This window comes from Capsicum annuum, chromosome 1 (assembly GCF_002878395.1).
Source record: "Capsicum annuum cultivar UCD-10X-F1 chromosome 1, UCD10Xv1.1, whole genome shotgun sequence".
Classification (NCBI taxonomy): Eukaryota; Viridiplantae; Streptophyta; class Magnoliopsida; order Solanales; family Solanaceae; genus Capsicum; species Capsicum annuum.
The window spans coordinates 144516890-144533162 of record NC_061111.1 but is presented as its reverse complement, the minus strand read 5'-3'; the positions used below and the strand labels follow the sequence as shown (position 1 = coordinate 144533162).

Here is a 16273-nt window from a genome sequence, read left to right as displayed (position 1 = left end):
TATTATTAATTATTAGTATGAGGAAGAATAATTGGAACTTTTTTAATTTGAGAAAAATAGATAAGTAAATTAAAACCCTATGACTAGGCGGAAGCCAAATGAAATGAAATGGAGAGAGTAGTTTCTAATTAATCATTATTATTAACTATAGGCATTTGTTAATGTACCTTTAAAAGCAGTAAATTTATGGGAAAGGGACATGGGTTGACAATTTTAAAAAAATAATAATCACAATTTGAAAAGGTGGACACCTATTTTAGCCATTTGCCTAGTTGATCATATGCAGTTTCTATTCTCAGTTGATATACTTTTATATCATATTGATACATTTTTATACTATATTAATACACTTTTTAAAAAAGAAAGAGGGGATCATATACTCAATTGATACTCTTTTATACCATATTGATACACTTTTATAACAAGGTAGAAGGGAATTTATGCATATGCAGTATCCATATATCCAATTGATACTCTTTTATACTAGATAGATACACTTTATACCACATTGATACACTTTTATCTTACATTGATACACTTTTTAAAAAAGAAAGAGAGAATCATATACTCAATAGATACTCTTTTATACCACATTGATACACTTTATAACAAGATAGAAGGGGAATTTATGCATGCATATACAGTGTTCATACATTCATACAATCTTTGCAAGCATATACAATAGCTATTTTTTATTAACCGCCCAGCTAAGACAAATAACAATTTTTTTAAAAATAGAAACGAAAAGTATATTTTTACTCTATAATTTGATATCAATAAATCTTCTTTTGTTACACTTTTTTACCGTATAATCTACCTAAAAATTCTTACTCTGCTTCAAAATCCTCTGTTTGATTTTGAGGTTTTTGTTGAAAATGATGGAAAAATCGAATCCATCGAATGGAAAAGCAACCAAGAAAGTGGTGAAAGAGAATCCTTTATCTGTTTATGAATTTACTGAGAATCATTTATCATTAAAGAGAGTAGTTGTACAAATTGTTCCTGATTTCAAGTTGCAATCAAACTCTAAATCCATTGGCCAAATCTCTACTAGAAGAAACACTTGATCGCAGAGTAAAACAGGTGTGAAAGGTAAGGATACTGAATCTAATTTGAAGAAGAAATTGCTCAAATCGCGTACAGGAAAAGGTGGTTCGATGGGAGGTAAATTAGCTTTGAAATGAAAGTTGATGAACACATAAAGTGTGTTAATGTTGTTGAAAAAAATAAGGGAAAATTTGTAAGGGTGTAAAAATTTGTATACGTGTTTGATGGTGGTATTCCACCGAACTTTTGAGATTCAAAAATGAAAATGATACACGGCTAATGGCTATTTTATGAGTATTTAATTGTGCGTGCTATTTTTATGATATTATTTTAATTTTAGGTGCTAAATGAATTGTTGAATTTTGGCACACAGATTAAGAAAAAAGCATTAAAGACATAAATTTAATACAACTTTTTATTTTTACCCCTAAAAAAGAAAAAACTGACCTTATAATACCTTTTCAAAAGTTAATTGATTGTCAAATCATAAAGGTAAATTTGGAAAAAAATTCAATGCACCAATAAATATCTCAATAATTAACTTATCTCGAAACGGAGGAATTACTTATTAAAATAGTGTGTGAAATCAATACTACTAATAAGAATATAGTACTAGTATTAGAATTAGAGTGAGAAATTTCCAGGACGTTTTCCAAGTTAATTAAGTTGGTAGAATAGAACATTCATGAGAGAGACAAATCAAAATTCAAAATTCAAAATTATTCTTTGTAATTTACTTGATCACCAAGCTTACCAAACAAGCTAAGCCACCTTTACATATTAAACTTTCCCTATATACACACACATCATGTTTGGTTAATAGCAGCTCTCATAACTTAACAAAAACATTTTATCATTATAATATTATGGCTTTGTTTTCATGGTTGTTGAGCTGTTTCACTAGCACTAGTGCTCTTCCTTCAAGAGTTTGTGATGCTGCTTGTAAGGAGTTAAAATCATCAGAGAAAATATCTGCAAAGACCAAAAAGAAATCATCAAGTTCTCCAATTATTGTTTCTTATTTTCCTGTCAACTCCCAGCTTTCACGCTTGTAGTATTAATAATAGAATTTCAAATTTTATTACGTTATCAGGTCATTCAAATAATATTTAACAAGTTCTGTTTCACATAGAATATATGGAGATCCAAGTTATTGGAATATTAGTATATTGAATTTCATCGGAAGTAGAGTTGGAATTAGTTGAGGTTTTGATGAATTGCATTTCTACATAGAGGTTGTGTTTGGTATCATGGAAAATGTTTTAGTTGGTTTTTTACTTTTATCTCATATTTGGTTGGTGAGTGGAAAATATTTTATGGTGTTAGGTTGGTGAGTAGAAAATATTTTTTAGTGTTTGATTAGTGAGTGAAAAAATATTTTTTAGAAAATACTACTAACTGTTAACTAGTATATCAGTGTCTCTAGCAACTCAACAATTTGTAAAAAGCATAGCAAATAATATTATAATATCGAATACTAAAATATTACAATCATTAAATTTAAGAAACTATTAATTAGCAAATATAGCAAAGTAAGGACAATCTCAAGATACTACAAGCAATAGAAATATAACAGAATGACAAGTTTATTCAATCTTGTGAAACAAGTTACATCGATAACAAAATAAAATATGTAATTAGCAAAAGTAACATCTTCCTTTATGCATATGAAAATAACAATACATTCAACGAACATTAAAAAGGGGAAAAATTCGGTCTTCACTATTTTTTATTTCAAGCAGTGAAAAATATTTTTGAGTTATGTAAATTTTTTAGAAATGCAAATTTTTTTAAGTTGTGTGGATATGAACGTTGTTGGGGTAGGGATGGAGACATAAGTCACATTTATTATTTTTCAAAAAAATAACTTTCTTTGCTCCATGAGAAAAGTTATTTTTCCTCAAATAAAATAAAATTATCTTAGAAAATATTTTTCCAATATTTTACTACAACCGAATACAAAAAAAATAAAAAAATATTTTTCATCATATTAAACACACCCAGAAGGAAAAACTAATTGGGTCTATCTATGATTTGTATCACTGTATGTATTGCAGTACAAGTTGTGTAGAAAAAGGGATTTTAGTTTTTACTTTTTCAAATATTCTTGTATTGTTTGATTTGACAGATTTGAGTGATTCATTTATTGTTAGGAAAAATTATATCGCACTGTAACTATTTAAAATCTTATTTTTTTTTAAAATAATTATATAAATTCTGATCACTGAAAAAATATAATATATTTGTGTAAAAATAAATGACGTATTAAAAAATATATATATTCATATAAAATTAAGTTATATATTTAAAATAATGTGATATATCATGTGAAATATGATGTATTTGTGTAAAATTAAATAGACATTTGGACATGCGATTTCGTGTTTGTGATATGAAATCATGAGATGAAATTAACGTTTGATCATGCGATTTCATCTCATGATTTTATATCATGACAACATTAAATCCAAATTATCCAAAAAGTATGATTCGAAAGTTTCAAATCATGATTGAGATTTTTCAAATACAAAAATTAATCCATAAATTTATAATTTATAAAAAAAATCTCATCATTTATATTATCAATCGCTTATTTCATACGTAAATAAAATTTATAGTTCATATTATTACTTTTATCAATTTTTAAATTATTTATATTTTGTTTAACCGTTACCCTTATCAATATATAGCTTCATTTGATCATGAAAAATATTTATTTTTTTCAAAAATAAATAAATTATTTTATTAAAAAATGATGTTTAGCGATACTTGAAGTTTTATTTGAAAAAAGTGAAAACAAGTCTCACCTTTATAATTAATTTTTTCTTTTTATATGACTAAACACAACTCCGATAACAAATTTGGCCAGCCTTTGATTTTTTTTAAAAAAAAACACAACTTCGACTTCAATTTTTTTCTAAAATTTTCAGGACAAACGCTTATAAAATTTATTATTACTTCAAGCCAAATCCTAAAGAAAATGGAAGTCAATTTCTTGCCTATTATGATTCAAATTAAGGTCGCTTACAAAATTAGGAGGTTAATCACCAAATATCTCTCCGTTTCTCTTTTCTTGTCTACTATATTAAAAATATATATCTTATAATAGTTGTTTGATTTGAAAAATCAATGAATAATCTTACCTCTTTATGCCGATTTTATCGTAGTTATTAAATATTATTCATTATTCAACGTGTTTTTTAAAATACTAAATTTATTATATTCAAAGGGTTATAGTAAAATTATCCTATTATTTATTATTTTTTTAAGATGTATGCCAAATCAATAAAGGATAAGTATTATTGGAGGGAGTATTTGGTTAAGCCTGAGGTACTCTAATCACCGGCAGAACTAGCTTGGATGAATACCCAAAGAATTTTACACTATTTATAAATGATGATTAAAATTATTTTTTTTATATATATAATAGTTGTTAAACTCTTATTTATACACTTTTAAACTTTCCTTAATAAAAACTTTATCTGTCTATTATCCTGAAAATCAAAGCAGGAAACAATATCCAAAAGTCCTGAATTCTAAAGCATGAAATTTTGGGTAATTAGATTGTTCAGAGAACTTGATGCGTGATAAAAGCATCAATCCAATCCAAATTGCAGAAAATTCATTTTTTTTTTAGGAGAAATATTAATCAAGGGATGTTGGAGATTGATATGTGCCCCTCAGGATAAATTGACAGATTTGCCAACTTACAAAAAGCAATTCAAACCATTGTCTATTATTTTTTTTTTTACCGATGTATAAATAATAATTTTATCCTTGAAAGATTATAAATGAAAGTTTAATAAATTACCTATTTTTATCATTTTCTATAATTTTTTCACACTTCATTAGAAGTAACAATCAGATAGGAGCATATTTGAGCCGATTTGCTAACTATAATTTTTTTTTTATCTATTTTTAATAGTTCAGATTATGTGTGATTAAGTGGTTCCTTTGGTGTGACAGTGTGGAGCTTAATTATGGTTACTAATCAAGTGCTATTAAATTCGGATTTTGCTACGATAATGAATTTCTTAATGTTTAATTGAATGAATTTGGTCCAAATTGAGGCCTTCAATTGACACAAAATACACATTTGCCTCCTCTCTTGCCGGCCGCCTCCAACTCTCTCTCGCTTTTCATCTGTCTTTTTCTCTACTTCCCCCCCATTTCATAATAATGAATTAATTGTTAAATTTTAATATACAGATTAAGAAAAATATTAAAAGCATAAATTTAACATAATTTTTTATTTTTATCCCTCCAGAAAAGGTTAATCTTGTAATCTTTTTCAAAAGTTAATTAATTATTAAATTATAAATATAAATTTTAAAAAAAAAATTAATGATTCGTTTATTTTAAAAATAATTCACTTGTTCCAAAAGAACGGAAGTATTTCCTTCCTAAATCTACTTGGGGCTTTTCAGCTATCAGATGATATGTCATAGCCCCCAAGTTGCCTGATTTTCTTTACTCATTTCTTCTTTTTGTTTTCCATCAATTAAGAAAAAAAATAGAATCTCCCCCTTTATTAGATTATAAGTTAAAGCCCCCAAAAGAATGCTTGGTTGTCTCTTTCAAAGCGTCAAAAGCTACTCAAAAATTGCCTTTTCATGACCCTTAAAGCTCGAGAATTAAAGGCCCCTTTTTGACGCATGCAATTACATATATATACTCTCTGAAATCTACATTTTTTAGAGAAGAAGTCTGCACCTTTAACTGCCTCTAGGGTATCCCTCATCTTCTTGAAAGTAAAGGGGATGGCTCTTGTGAGTAGAATTCCTTCAATTTCTTCTACTTCTACAACAACCCAATTCAGAAAAATCAAATCTTTTGGGATTAATCCTGTTTGTTCCGTCAACTATGCATCACATTCATCATCTTCTTCCCCTTTTACTGAGAAGCATTCAATTGAGAGGTACCAAAGGGACAGTTGGATTTACAAGAATGAATTGGAGCAGTCTGCTTCTTGCCCAATTCTACCTGATCCTAGCTATGTTAGGGAGTATGACATAGCTTTGCAGTTGCCTGAGCTGAAGAAAATGCTTCAGGTTTTGAGGGAGAAGAGAGAAGGAGGAGGAGGGGGTGATAGAAGAGGGCCTGGGAATGTGTTCTTGGTGGGTACTGGACCAGGTGACCCTGAGTTGTTGACTGTTAAGGCTTTGAGAGTTATTCAGAATGCTGATCTTTTGCTGTATGATAGATTGGTTTCTAATGAAGTTTTGGATTTGGTTGGTCCTCATGCTAGACTTCTTTATGTTGGTAAAACTGCTGGTTATCATAGCAGAACTCAGGTTTGTGCAGTTTCTCTGCTGTTTTTGAACATTTCTGCTTAATGTTTTGTTTGATTTGGGGAGTTTTGATTCCTTCAAATGGGCTGAATTCTAGATTTCTAGCTGAAAATGCATTTAAATTTGGGTAAATATTGATCCTTGGCTATGTGACCAAGAGTTCACGGGTTCAAGCTGTCGTAACAGTCTCTTGCGGAAATGCAGGGTAACGCTGTGTGCGATAGACCCTTGTGGTCCGGCCCTGACCCACGCTTAGAAGGAGCTTTAGTGTACCGGGATGCCCTTTGCCCTTTATTGATCTTCTGCCGTCAACTTTTGGCATTCGAATTTCGTGGTGTGTAATCATTTGGGAAATGCTTGGGATGGTTAGAAACTGAACTCACTTTTAGATGAAAGCTTTAAAATGCTTTTGGTGAAAAATTGGGAATCTCAATCATTGTTTTCAATGCGGGGGCTTTTTCTGTTCCATGTTTTAGGTGATACCTGAATTAGCCTAGATATGGAATCTTGTGGCTCAAATGGTATAATTTAGTCAGTGCATTAATGGCGGCATTGATGGTTGAAATTCTAAATGCTACAAGCTTCTTAGCTGAATATTTGTCTTCTGCATGTCATCATGATAACAAGTCAGGTTGCAATTTGCTTATGACATCTATGTGTATGTTGCATTTTGCAGGAAGAAATTCATGAGTTGCTTCTGAGTTTTGCTGAAGCTGGGGCAAATGTTGTGAGACTAAAAGGCGGTGATCCGTTGGTATGTCTTTGGCTTAGGTGTTTGGTTTATGCTTATACATTTATATATAGTTAATTTTTATTATTCTAAAGTTGAAACTTTGGAGCATTTGTTGGATTATCAGGTATTTGGACGGGGTGGAGAAGAGATGGATTTTCTTCAACAAAAGGGAATTCAAGTTAAAGTTATTCCAGGTATGATAACTTTGTGAATCCGGCAAAGAACTCGATTGAGCTATAAAGCTGCAGAATGTAAAACTTCCCAAGTGTCATTAAATTGGTGGCTCGCAAACTTCATCTCACTTAGTAATATTTTTTTAGTTATGAAGATATGTTCTAGTTTAGAGAAGTAGTATATATAATGGTCAAAGAAAGTGTATTTTCTTTAGTATTAGTCTAGGGATCAAAAGGCAAGTACCTCCATAATAAGCACAGGCTTGCAACTTCAAGTAAATGACGTCTTTATTCTGTAATCCGTCTTTTCAAGATTTTCCTTTCAGTTTTGATGCCAAAATTTATGTCTTGGCTTCTGTTGAAGAGGACATCTAGTTATCCTGAAAAATTTACAGATTCTCTCTTGAGAATCCTGTATCTTGATTCATTATGAACCTATTTGTAAGCTAAACATATGTAATCTCCAAAAGGCAGCTATTGCCACATCTGCCAACACTCCAAAGTTATATGTTTACAAATTTTATGGTCGTTGGTAGTTCCTTTTGTTGATTAAATGATTTGATTTGCTAACAGACTCCACCTGCACTTTCAATTGTAAAATCTTTTATAGGTGAGAGTGGGCTAGTTATGTGTCTTGCATAAGTTAATACATAAGGTTGAAGTGAAATCTGATTCTGCCATACACACAACTTGAGGCAGACCTCATTCTGGTCCTTACATTTCAGGTATTACTGCAGCATCTGGGATATCAGCAGAGTTGGGAATTCCATTAACCCATCGTGGTGTTGCAAATAGTGTTAGATTTCTCACTGGACACTCGAGGAAAGGAGGAACAGACCCACTTTTTGTTGCAGAAAATGCAGCTGACCCCGACTCTACATTAGTAGTTTATATGGGCCTGTCAACTCTTCCTTCCCTGGCCTCAAAGCTCATACATCACGGGTTGCCAGCTGATACACCAGCTGTTGCCGTTGAGCGAGGAACAACACCTCAACAACGCATGGTAAACGAGCCCAGTTGTTTCTCTTACACTTCATTATTTGCCTAGGACGTGTCTTTCTTCAGCTACCTTTGAAAATAAATCATTTGTTTTTTGATAGCTGCAAGAGAGAAATTGGAACAACAATTCGCACACATGCATTTATGGAAAGGATATTTACATGAGTACATTTGCTTTATGAAACATTTCAACCCCTCTTCCTGAGAAATTAGATAATGATACTTCCGTTTGATCTACTGATTTGCTAATAGATGGTTACAAAAAGGTATTAGGAAAAAATGAACGTTACAACAAAAGTACCTCTACTTTCCTCCAAGGTTGTGAGATATTTCTGATGTTGACCTTCCCATTGAGACAAAGAACTTTTAAGTTGCCCAGATATTGCAGAACACCAGTGCAAAGATCCTTGGTCCCTCATTGGGGGTATATTGGCAATCAGTAGAACCAATTTGATAGCACCTTTAAAAATGAAGTTGAGCTTGTCCTTGGCGGGTATAAACCTGAACAAATGTTATAGTTATTTTTTCAAAAAATAAATGCTCGTGATGGTCTTCTTTGTAATATTGCCACCCCATTGGTTTGCTTTAAGACTACCTACCACTTCTGCTCTCACATCATGCTCAACCTCATTGGTCACTATAGTCAACAGGGTCGTGAAAGCAGCATTTGTATGAAGTTGAGAAATATGTGAGAAGGTTGTTTATACTATAAGTTAAATGGGAACAAGTGAGATACTGAACCTTGTTTCAAATGTCTAGACTTGGAGAAGCTATTTGAAATAAAGCTATAAAGTGATGTAGATAATAGCAAGGTTTGCGTGTGGTGTTGATCTCAGGGTAAGAAATAGGAATGAGGGGCAACCTTCACATTCAAGGATTAAGCGAGTTATGCTACTTATTGATATTATATCTGAAACAACTTAAGGAAGTATCGTATCATTTGTTTATTGGTGTACTGTTTCTTTTCTGCCTATTTAAGCATTCAACTTGACAAGGATGTTGGATTGCATGGCTGATTACAGTTCCGTTGTAATTCATTCAGGTATTCGCAGAACTGAAGAATCTTGCTGAAGACATCGTCTCACACAAGCTAGAGTCACCAACCTTGATTATCATTGGGAAGGTTGTAGCTCTTTCGCCGTTATGGCCGCATTCAGCCGAAGAGTCTCCTGTCTTGGTTGAAACGACATCTTCAACCAACACATTGTTATAGGGCAGCCTCGCTGAATGGAATGATCATTTGTGATCCCAAAACGTCATCTCTTTCTTGCAGCCAAGCTGGACACTGTTGCATGCTAAATGATTTACACCTTACCGATGCTCTTTCAGATTGCGCAGTGAAGTCCATACACTGGAGGGGGTCTCATTTCATGGTAATATGCGCATATTTGGAGGAGAATCTCCATCCAGCATGCACCGAACGGGACAGATTTTTACTCTCATTCCAATAACTTGGCAACTCTGGCTCTATTTTCAAGAGCCAATAAGTGACACTAAGCTCTTGACAGTATCAGATTCTTTTAGCAAAGACCAATCCATAAGCATTTATCAAGAGGCATGATACGTCCATCGAATAACTGATAATTTTCTAAAATGAGTATATTAATGGTGATGGGTTTTCTTAATGATGTACTTTTAGAATTTGCCTATTTCTGTGCCATTGATTGCATCTCTTATCCTCTTGTTGTTGAGCAACAGCCTTTTAATTCTTTATTTGGTAGTGTTCTTGACCCCTCTTGAGAACTGGAGATTGTCATTTTACTTTTAAATTACACACAATTTCATTTTGACCATACAAATACCTTAGGTTGTATAATTAGATCAAATTACATTCAACACAAATTATAAGATGATTTTGCAAGTATGATTGAACAACATCATTTTCTTTCAGATAGGAACTCAAGAGTAGGTCAAGCAACATGCTCTCAAGCTCCTTTGTTTGCTTGTACCATGTTGTTGATAATGTACAATTGGAAGTCTATCTGAAACCATAATGATATTATGATTTAAATTCTTATTTGCAATGATTTATCAATATTAAGTTAATTCCATAAGATAATAGACTGAAAGCTAAGTCCAATATGTACAAAATATTAGTAAATAAATAGTATATAATAATTAAGTGAATTATTCTGTCTCCTCTTATTCTTTTCTTGTTTAAAGAACAGGATTTTTTAAACTTAAATAAAATTACATTCTGTGTACCAAGTTTGGGTAGTTAGGGCCAAAAGATTTTTTATTTTTCTGCAATTTAAACCAAAAATTATTTCAGCCCCATTTCTAGGTTGTTTGCATTATTGCCCCACTCTAACCCAGCCAAATCTTCTCACAATCCACATATTCTCTCCTACATTCTATATTCCCACGCAAACTTATTATTAGGAGGAGTAATTTAAAGAAGATATTATATTCTCCTACATTCAATATCACTTTCTTTTTTTAGTCTGTTTTAAAACTATTTTTTTTTCTCTTACATTCTGTATAACTTTTTTTGTTTTTTTTAATCTGTTTAAAAAGAAAGTCTTTTTCTCTTATTGGCAACCAACTCTTTGATTCTAATTTTCTACATACATGTAGTTTCTTAATCTTTTTGTCACGTCAAAAACAGACAAATTGAACCAGATGGACATTAGAGTTTCCTGCCATTAGGCTTTAACTATTCTTCTGACAGCAATTTCAAGAATACTTTCAAGTTTAGCAATACAATAGATTTTCAAAGAATGTATTAACTGGCTCGGAAAGAAATACAAACAGAATGGCATGTATACCTCAAAAAATTTGTATGATTATATACATTAATACATATATTACATATACATCAACTATGATATATTACATTGACATTTTCTAAAGAATGAATGAATAAAATGAAACTATGGTTCATTTTAACATTATAACATATAGTAAGAAATAGGAATTGGACTTGTATAAGATGTTGCTTTATGTATCAGAGAATTATCTTCCCAGTTCAGCTTGCATCAGAGTCATGTTCACACCAAGGGTTTGCTTCCAAACATAGTCGAAAAAATAGTATTGCACCTCAAGTAACTCAGTCTGCTCGTCAGAATCACAGTGAGGCTAATCCAAAATTCTCACGATGTTGTAAGAATGTGTGATTAGCTGCAGAAGATTGTGCTTCGGCACATGTTATTCCTCGATAAGGAGTTACATTGACGAATGGTTCATAGTACCATTGCACATGCACTCTGGGACAGGGTACTTTGTCACGTCCCTTCCTGCTTTCCTCAATTCTGGCTGACCTAAGGAATCTCTATGCAAGTCCAGTATAATTGCGTTGAACTCTGTCTCAGACAGTGATGAGTTCAGAAAATGTTGAAGCATTTTTCTTTTGTTGGGAGTGATAGTTTTTTTGTGCCCTGCATAGGCCCTTTGTCCCTATTGCAAAACAAAATACAGAAAATAGTTAGAGAAAAGGCCATACATGTTCAGATAATCCGATTAGCAGAATTTTGTTAAAGAAAGCAAAGTTTTGTGGAAGGGGAGGCAATACCTGGATAGCATGGCCCATGTTTCCACCATGAGATGGCATGAAAACATTGCTGTTCTCAGACACTATGTAGTCAAGAGCAGCCATAAGGGATGCTTTCTTTGCAAACGGCTCAAGTTCCCCCGGCAATGAAAGATCCTCTTTGTTAAAGAATTGAGGGAATTCATTTGTCAATGGTTGCAATGCTTCTTTTCCACCCAACGGAATTCCTCCAGCCCAATAGATTCTCGCACTCTTTGGTGCTCCCAGAGCTTTGAGCAACCTAATCAACAAATGTAAATTTGTTTAGAAAGGAAGTGATTTTTAAGTGCATCAAAAAAAGCAGAATGAAACTTTCGTAAAGGCTATTACGCTAATATGCTAACCTTGTAACCTCCAAAGCGTTCAAAGGGCAGAGACCAGCAAGCTTTCTGTCATGATAGGTCATGTTTGAACGTGAAGTTAAGAGTTCGGGCCTTTGCTTCCTCTCATTGTTTATCATCTCATCGTACTCATGGCTTAAACCAGGAAGACATCCAGTCCTCACCCACACATCTTTTTCCATTCTCAAATGAAGCGCAACATATGGTCCCTTGCTCCTCATCCTCTCAGTAAGTTTGTTACCGAGTTCTAAGATTGATGGCGAAAACCTTAAAGCATGAAATGCCACCTACAAGATCACAAATCAGTATTTAGTCAAATTGACTGCTAATGCCTACAAAAGGAATTATTAGGTGGGTTCCAATTAAAATTAGCAGTTGGTATAAATAAATTAGTTATACGACAGAAAATAAAAAAGGCAAAGCTACTAACAGTCGAGCATTAGACAAAGCACTTAAATAGGATCAGGTTATTATTGCAAACTAACTTTGCCCTACTTATCGAAAGAGACATGTCCTGAATTGCACTACCTGGTATGTCCATGTCTACAATAAAAAACAAACATCTGATGACAAATCAGATAATCTAGTTATTATTGTTTGCCCTAATTGCAATTCATGAATCACTTTCCCGCGAAGCAAATGTCCCCAGACAAAAACAGTTTCCATTATTCCATAAAATGCATTGCAGAATCTTTGAGATTGCAAATTAAACTCGGTTACAGAACAAGGAGGATTAAATTTACCTTGCAGCGAAGTTTTTGAAGATCAGAAGGAAGATCCTTAGAAAGCCTCGAGTCAAGGCTACGTAAAAGTAGAACACCATCCCTCCTAATCTGCAGGAAGATCAATTCAATAATCAAAAATAAGATCCTCTGTAATTTCCCAAAAAATTGTTTCAACTTCAATTCACCAACCACTCCTCTTAGATAAAACCAAAAAATTAAAAACACTTATATCCATAGTAAATATCCTTATGAATAAGTCTTAAGAGTTGAATAGGTATTTGCATTTTTTGGTTTAGGTACCTATCCAAGAATATAGAAAACCATTCCAGCTGCCATATTGTCAAATTTCAAGACTTTATCAAAACTAGCCAACTTGAAAGATACTACTCCAATATCTTCCAAAGATACTCAACTTTGGTATAAACCAAATAACAAGCAATCTTGATATCCTCTAACCACAATATTAATTTCAAAAGCCATCAAGTTTTACAATTTTGATATTTTCTAACAGTGTGGACTTGCTAAAGACCATTGAATACACATTGAACCTCAACTACCAGAGGAGATAAAATCATTTAATCTTATTTTACCTTCCCATTTTGGTTTCTTTGCTTTCAATTATTTTAGGCCGTTGGACCAAACATTAAAGAAGTGGTCCTTGTTACTGAACCAAAACCAGGAAAGTAATAACATCATAGATTAATTAAATGATTCTTCTAATTACCTTTCTAGTATAATGTAAACGTATCCATTCAGGAGAGGCATGGAGAGGAGTCCTTTTCTCCTCCACAGGTCTAGTCATCACGTGTGTGGATGGAAGTGATGAAACGATTCTTACATCATTTGCTAATACTTCCTTAAAGTGATCCAAGTCAAAAATATCGGAGAACTCACTGCAAAGCAAACACCAAAAGCAACAAAGAACATACGTTAAGAAATCAAAAACATCCCACAGTAGCAAAGAAATCAAACTTAAACCAAACACAATGTTAATTTATGGAAATGACTAGTTTTTCAACCAAACTCTTGAAATATTTCTATAAATGATGTGTTCCCAAATAGATGAAATTACCATAGGTTACTTGTTAGTTTTGAATAAGGAAATTAGGAAGGACTAACTTTACTGTTCAAAAAAGGAAGTTATTCAAGTTCAATAAGTTGCCTACATTCAGAGAATTAGGCACGAATGACAAACCATTTCCCTAGCTAAAAGAATCAAACAAACAAATAGATAAACTTCTGAGCTGGAAAATAAAGAAATATTGTTCGACAAAAGGGGTTGCTCGAGTGGTAAGCACCATCCCGCTGCAACCTTAAAATTGTGAATTCGAGTCACCAAGGGACCTCCCGGAAGCATAAAAAAAGAAAGATTGTTCAAAAAAACAAACCTTTCATCACCCCAGATGACATTAACTTGCAAAATGGGAACAACAAGAGCAGCACCAAGAATCCTTGCAATCACCACAGCATCAACAATCTGATTTCTCTGCTGATTCATTCCACCAGAAACCACAACCATCAAGTACCTATTCCTTCCTTTAACAATATCCAAACTTGTTTTCCTATACTCTCTACTGAATTCCAAACAAGGCCTATAACCCAACCCATCAGGCTGTTTCCAAAACTCACTCTTTTCATCCCCATTTTCCTCTTTCCCAACACTCACAGCTCCAGCACTCAGCTGAGAACTTTGCTGCTCATTTTCAAATGACCCCTTTTCTTGAAAAATCCCACATGGGTTTTGTGAAAAAGGAACTAAAGTATCAAAATTAAACCACATCTTTAACATACCAACAAAAACAAAAACAAAAAGAAACAAAACCCAAAATCTTGGATTATTGAGCAAAAGTTTAAGCTTTACAGAAAAAGAAGGATTTTTTCTCTTAGGAGACAGTAACAAAGACTGAAGTCCTGAAGAAGAAATTGAATTTATTATCTGTGATGGTACTGCTATGTAACATTGCTGTTTCTTCTTGTTGGATTTTGACACTGCCATTCTTGAAAATGGCTCCTTACAATGAAAATAATACTAAGTTTATTTCTTTTCTTTATATACGTGAATTGTTGGTTTATTTTTTAGAACAAGATTTTCTATGAGACTTTCTTAGAAAGTTAGTGAAAAAAATAAAATAAAGGGCGGCGGGAAGAAGGAATAGGAGGATTAATGCGCGTTTAGTATTGAACGAAAATGGTAGTAGTACAAGTCAGATGGGTATTTTTATTTTTATTTTGCTTTTTTTCTTGTTTCTTCTCATTGTGAGTAGTGAAAGAGCTGAGGGTATTTATATAAGTTGTGTGAAGTTGGATTTTGGGGAGGGGAAATTTGATTGGGTGTAGGTGTGCATCAGTTGATTCGATTGGATTTTATATATTATCGATTTAATTTATTAATTTTTAATTTTTAAATATATTAAATTAATAATTAAATAAATAAAATATTTTTTATTGATTTTCGAAAACCTTAACGATTCGATTTTTGATTTGACCGATAAGAAAATACTCATAAAATAAAAATAATAATAACTAACATGAAAAAAAAATCGAATCTTGGTTGCAACTAAAAATCCTACATAATGTATTTTAATTTACAAGAATCTTCAAGTTTGAACTAAATATTGTTAGGAGAAATTCAGAGAAATATATAAGAATATATATATATATATATATATATATATATATATATATTCTTATGAGGTTAACGGTTTCCCAATAACTCAATAAGAAAAAATCGAATCGAACCAACAACCCAAAATTTTTTTTTATAAAATTATTAACCCAATAATAATAAACCAATAACATTTTTATCGGTTCGATTTTTGTACACCCTAATTGGGTGGATATGATTTGAAATTTAAATTTTATTTTGGTATGTTTGAAATTAAAATTTTATTTTGATTTGTTTGAAATTAAAATTTTATCATGAAAATTTATAATTTGTTAGAGCTATCAAAACAAAGGGGAGCGGTGAAGTAACTGATAAAGTTATTGTCATCTAATCAGGAGGTCACGCATTTAAGTCTTGAAAACAACTTTTGGCATAAATGCATGGTAAGATTGCATATAATACACCCTCATGGTGGAACTCTTCCTCAAGTTTGCGCATAACAGACACTTTAGTGCACCAAACTGACTTTTTTTTTTGTTAGAGCTATCAAAACATGTGTAATATAACTTTTATATTGTCTTACCAAATTATTAAGTAATACATAAATAAAATATCAAAATATTTCACGATATCACATAAATAAATCACATATATTTTCTGTTATATGTTATTATAAATTTTCAAATACGCGTAATTTGTAAAGATTCAATTATTCAAAAAATCAACAACAATAGTAGCTTACTACTATTTAATGTAATCATTCTATGTGAACAATCTATTTAGGTGGAACATGTGTTTTTTATATAAAATATAAATTTGTGATTTAGAAT

At 32.1% G+C, this 16273-nt stretch overlaps 2 protein-coding genes across 2 annotated transcripts; one reads left to right on the top strand and one right to left on the bottom strand.

Moving 5' to 3' along the window:
* The first annotated feature begins 5440 nt into the window (after nt 1–5440).
* LOC107856759 (S-adenosyl-L-methionine-dependent uroporphyrinogen III methyltransferase, chloroplastic) lies at nt 5441–9975 on the top strand. Its single transcript, XM_016701747.2, has 5 exons — nt 5441–6341; nt 7015–7092; nt 7196–7265; nt 7970–8247; nt 9286–9975. Exons 1-5 carry the CDS (start codon nt 5808–5810, stop codon nt 9454–9456), a joined length of 1131 nt encoding a protein of 376 aa, XP_016557233.1. The 5' UTR covers nt 5441–5807; the 3' UTR covers nt 9457–9975.
* Nucleotides 9976–10984: 1009 nt separating this feature from the next.
* Nucleotides 10985–15108, bottom strand: LOC107856758 (O-fucosyltransferase 20). Its single transcript, XM_016701746.2, has 6 exons — nt 14227–15108; nt 13563–13731; nt 12857–12946; nt 12117–12400; nt 11755–12013; nt 10985–11639 (listed from the first exon to the last, which is right to left on the bottom strand). The coding sequence occupies exons 1-6, from the start codon at nt 14832–14834 to the stop codon at nt 11409–11411; spliced, it is 1641 nt and encodes a 546-aa protein (XP_016557232.1). The 5' UTR covers nt 14835–15108; the 3' UTR covers nt 10985–11408.
* Nucleotides 15109–16273: the final 1165 nt, after the last annotated feature.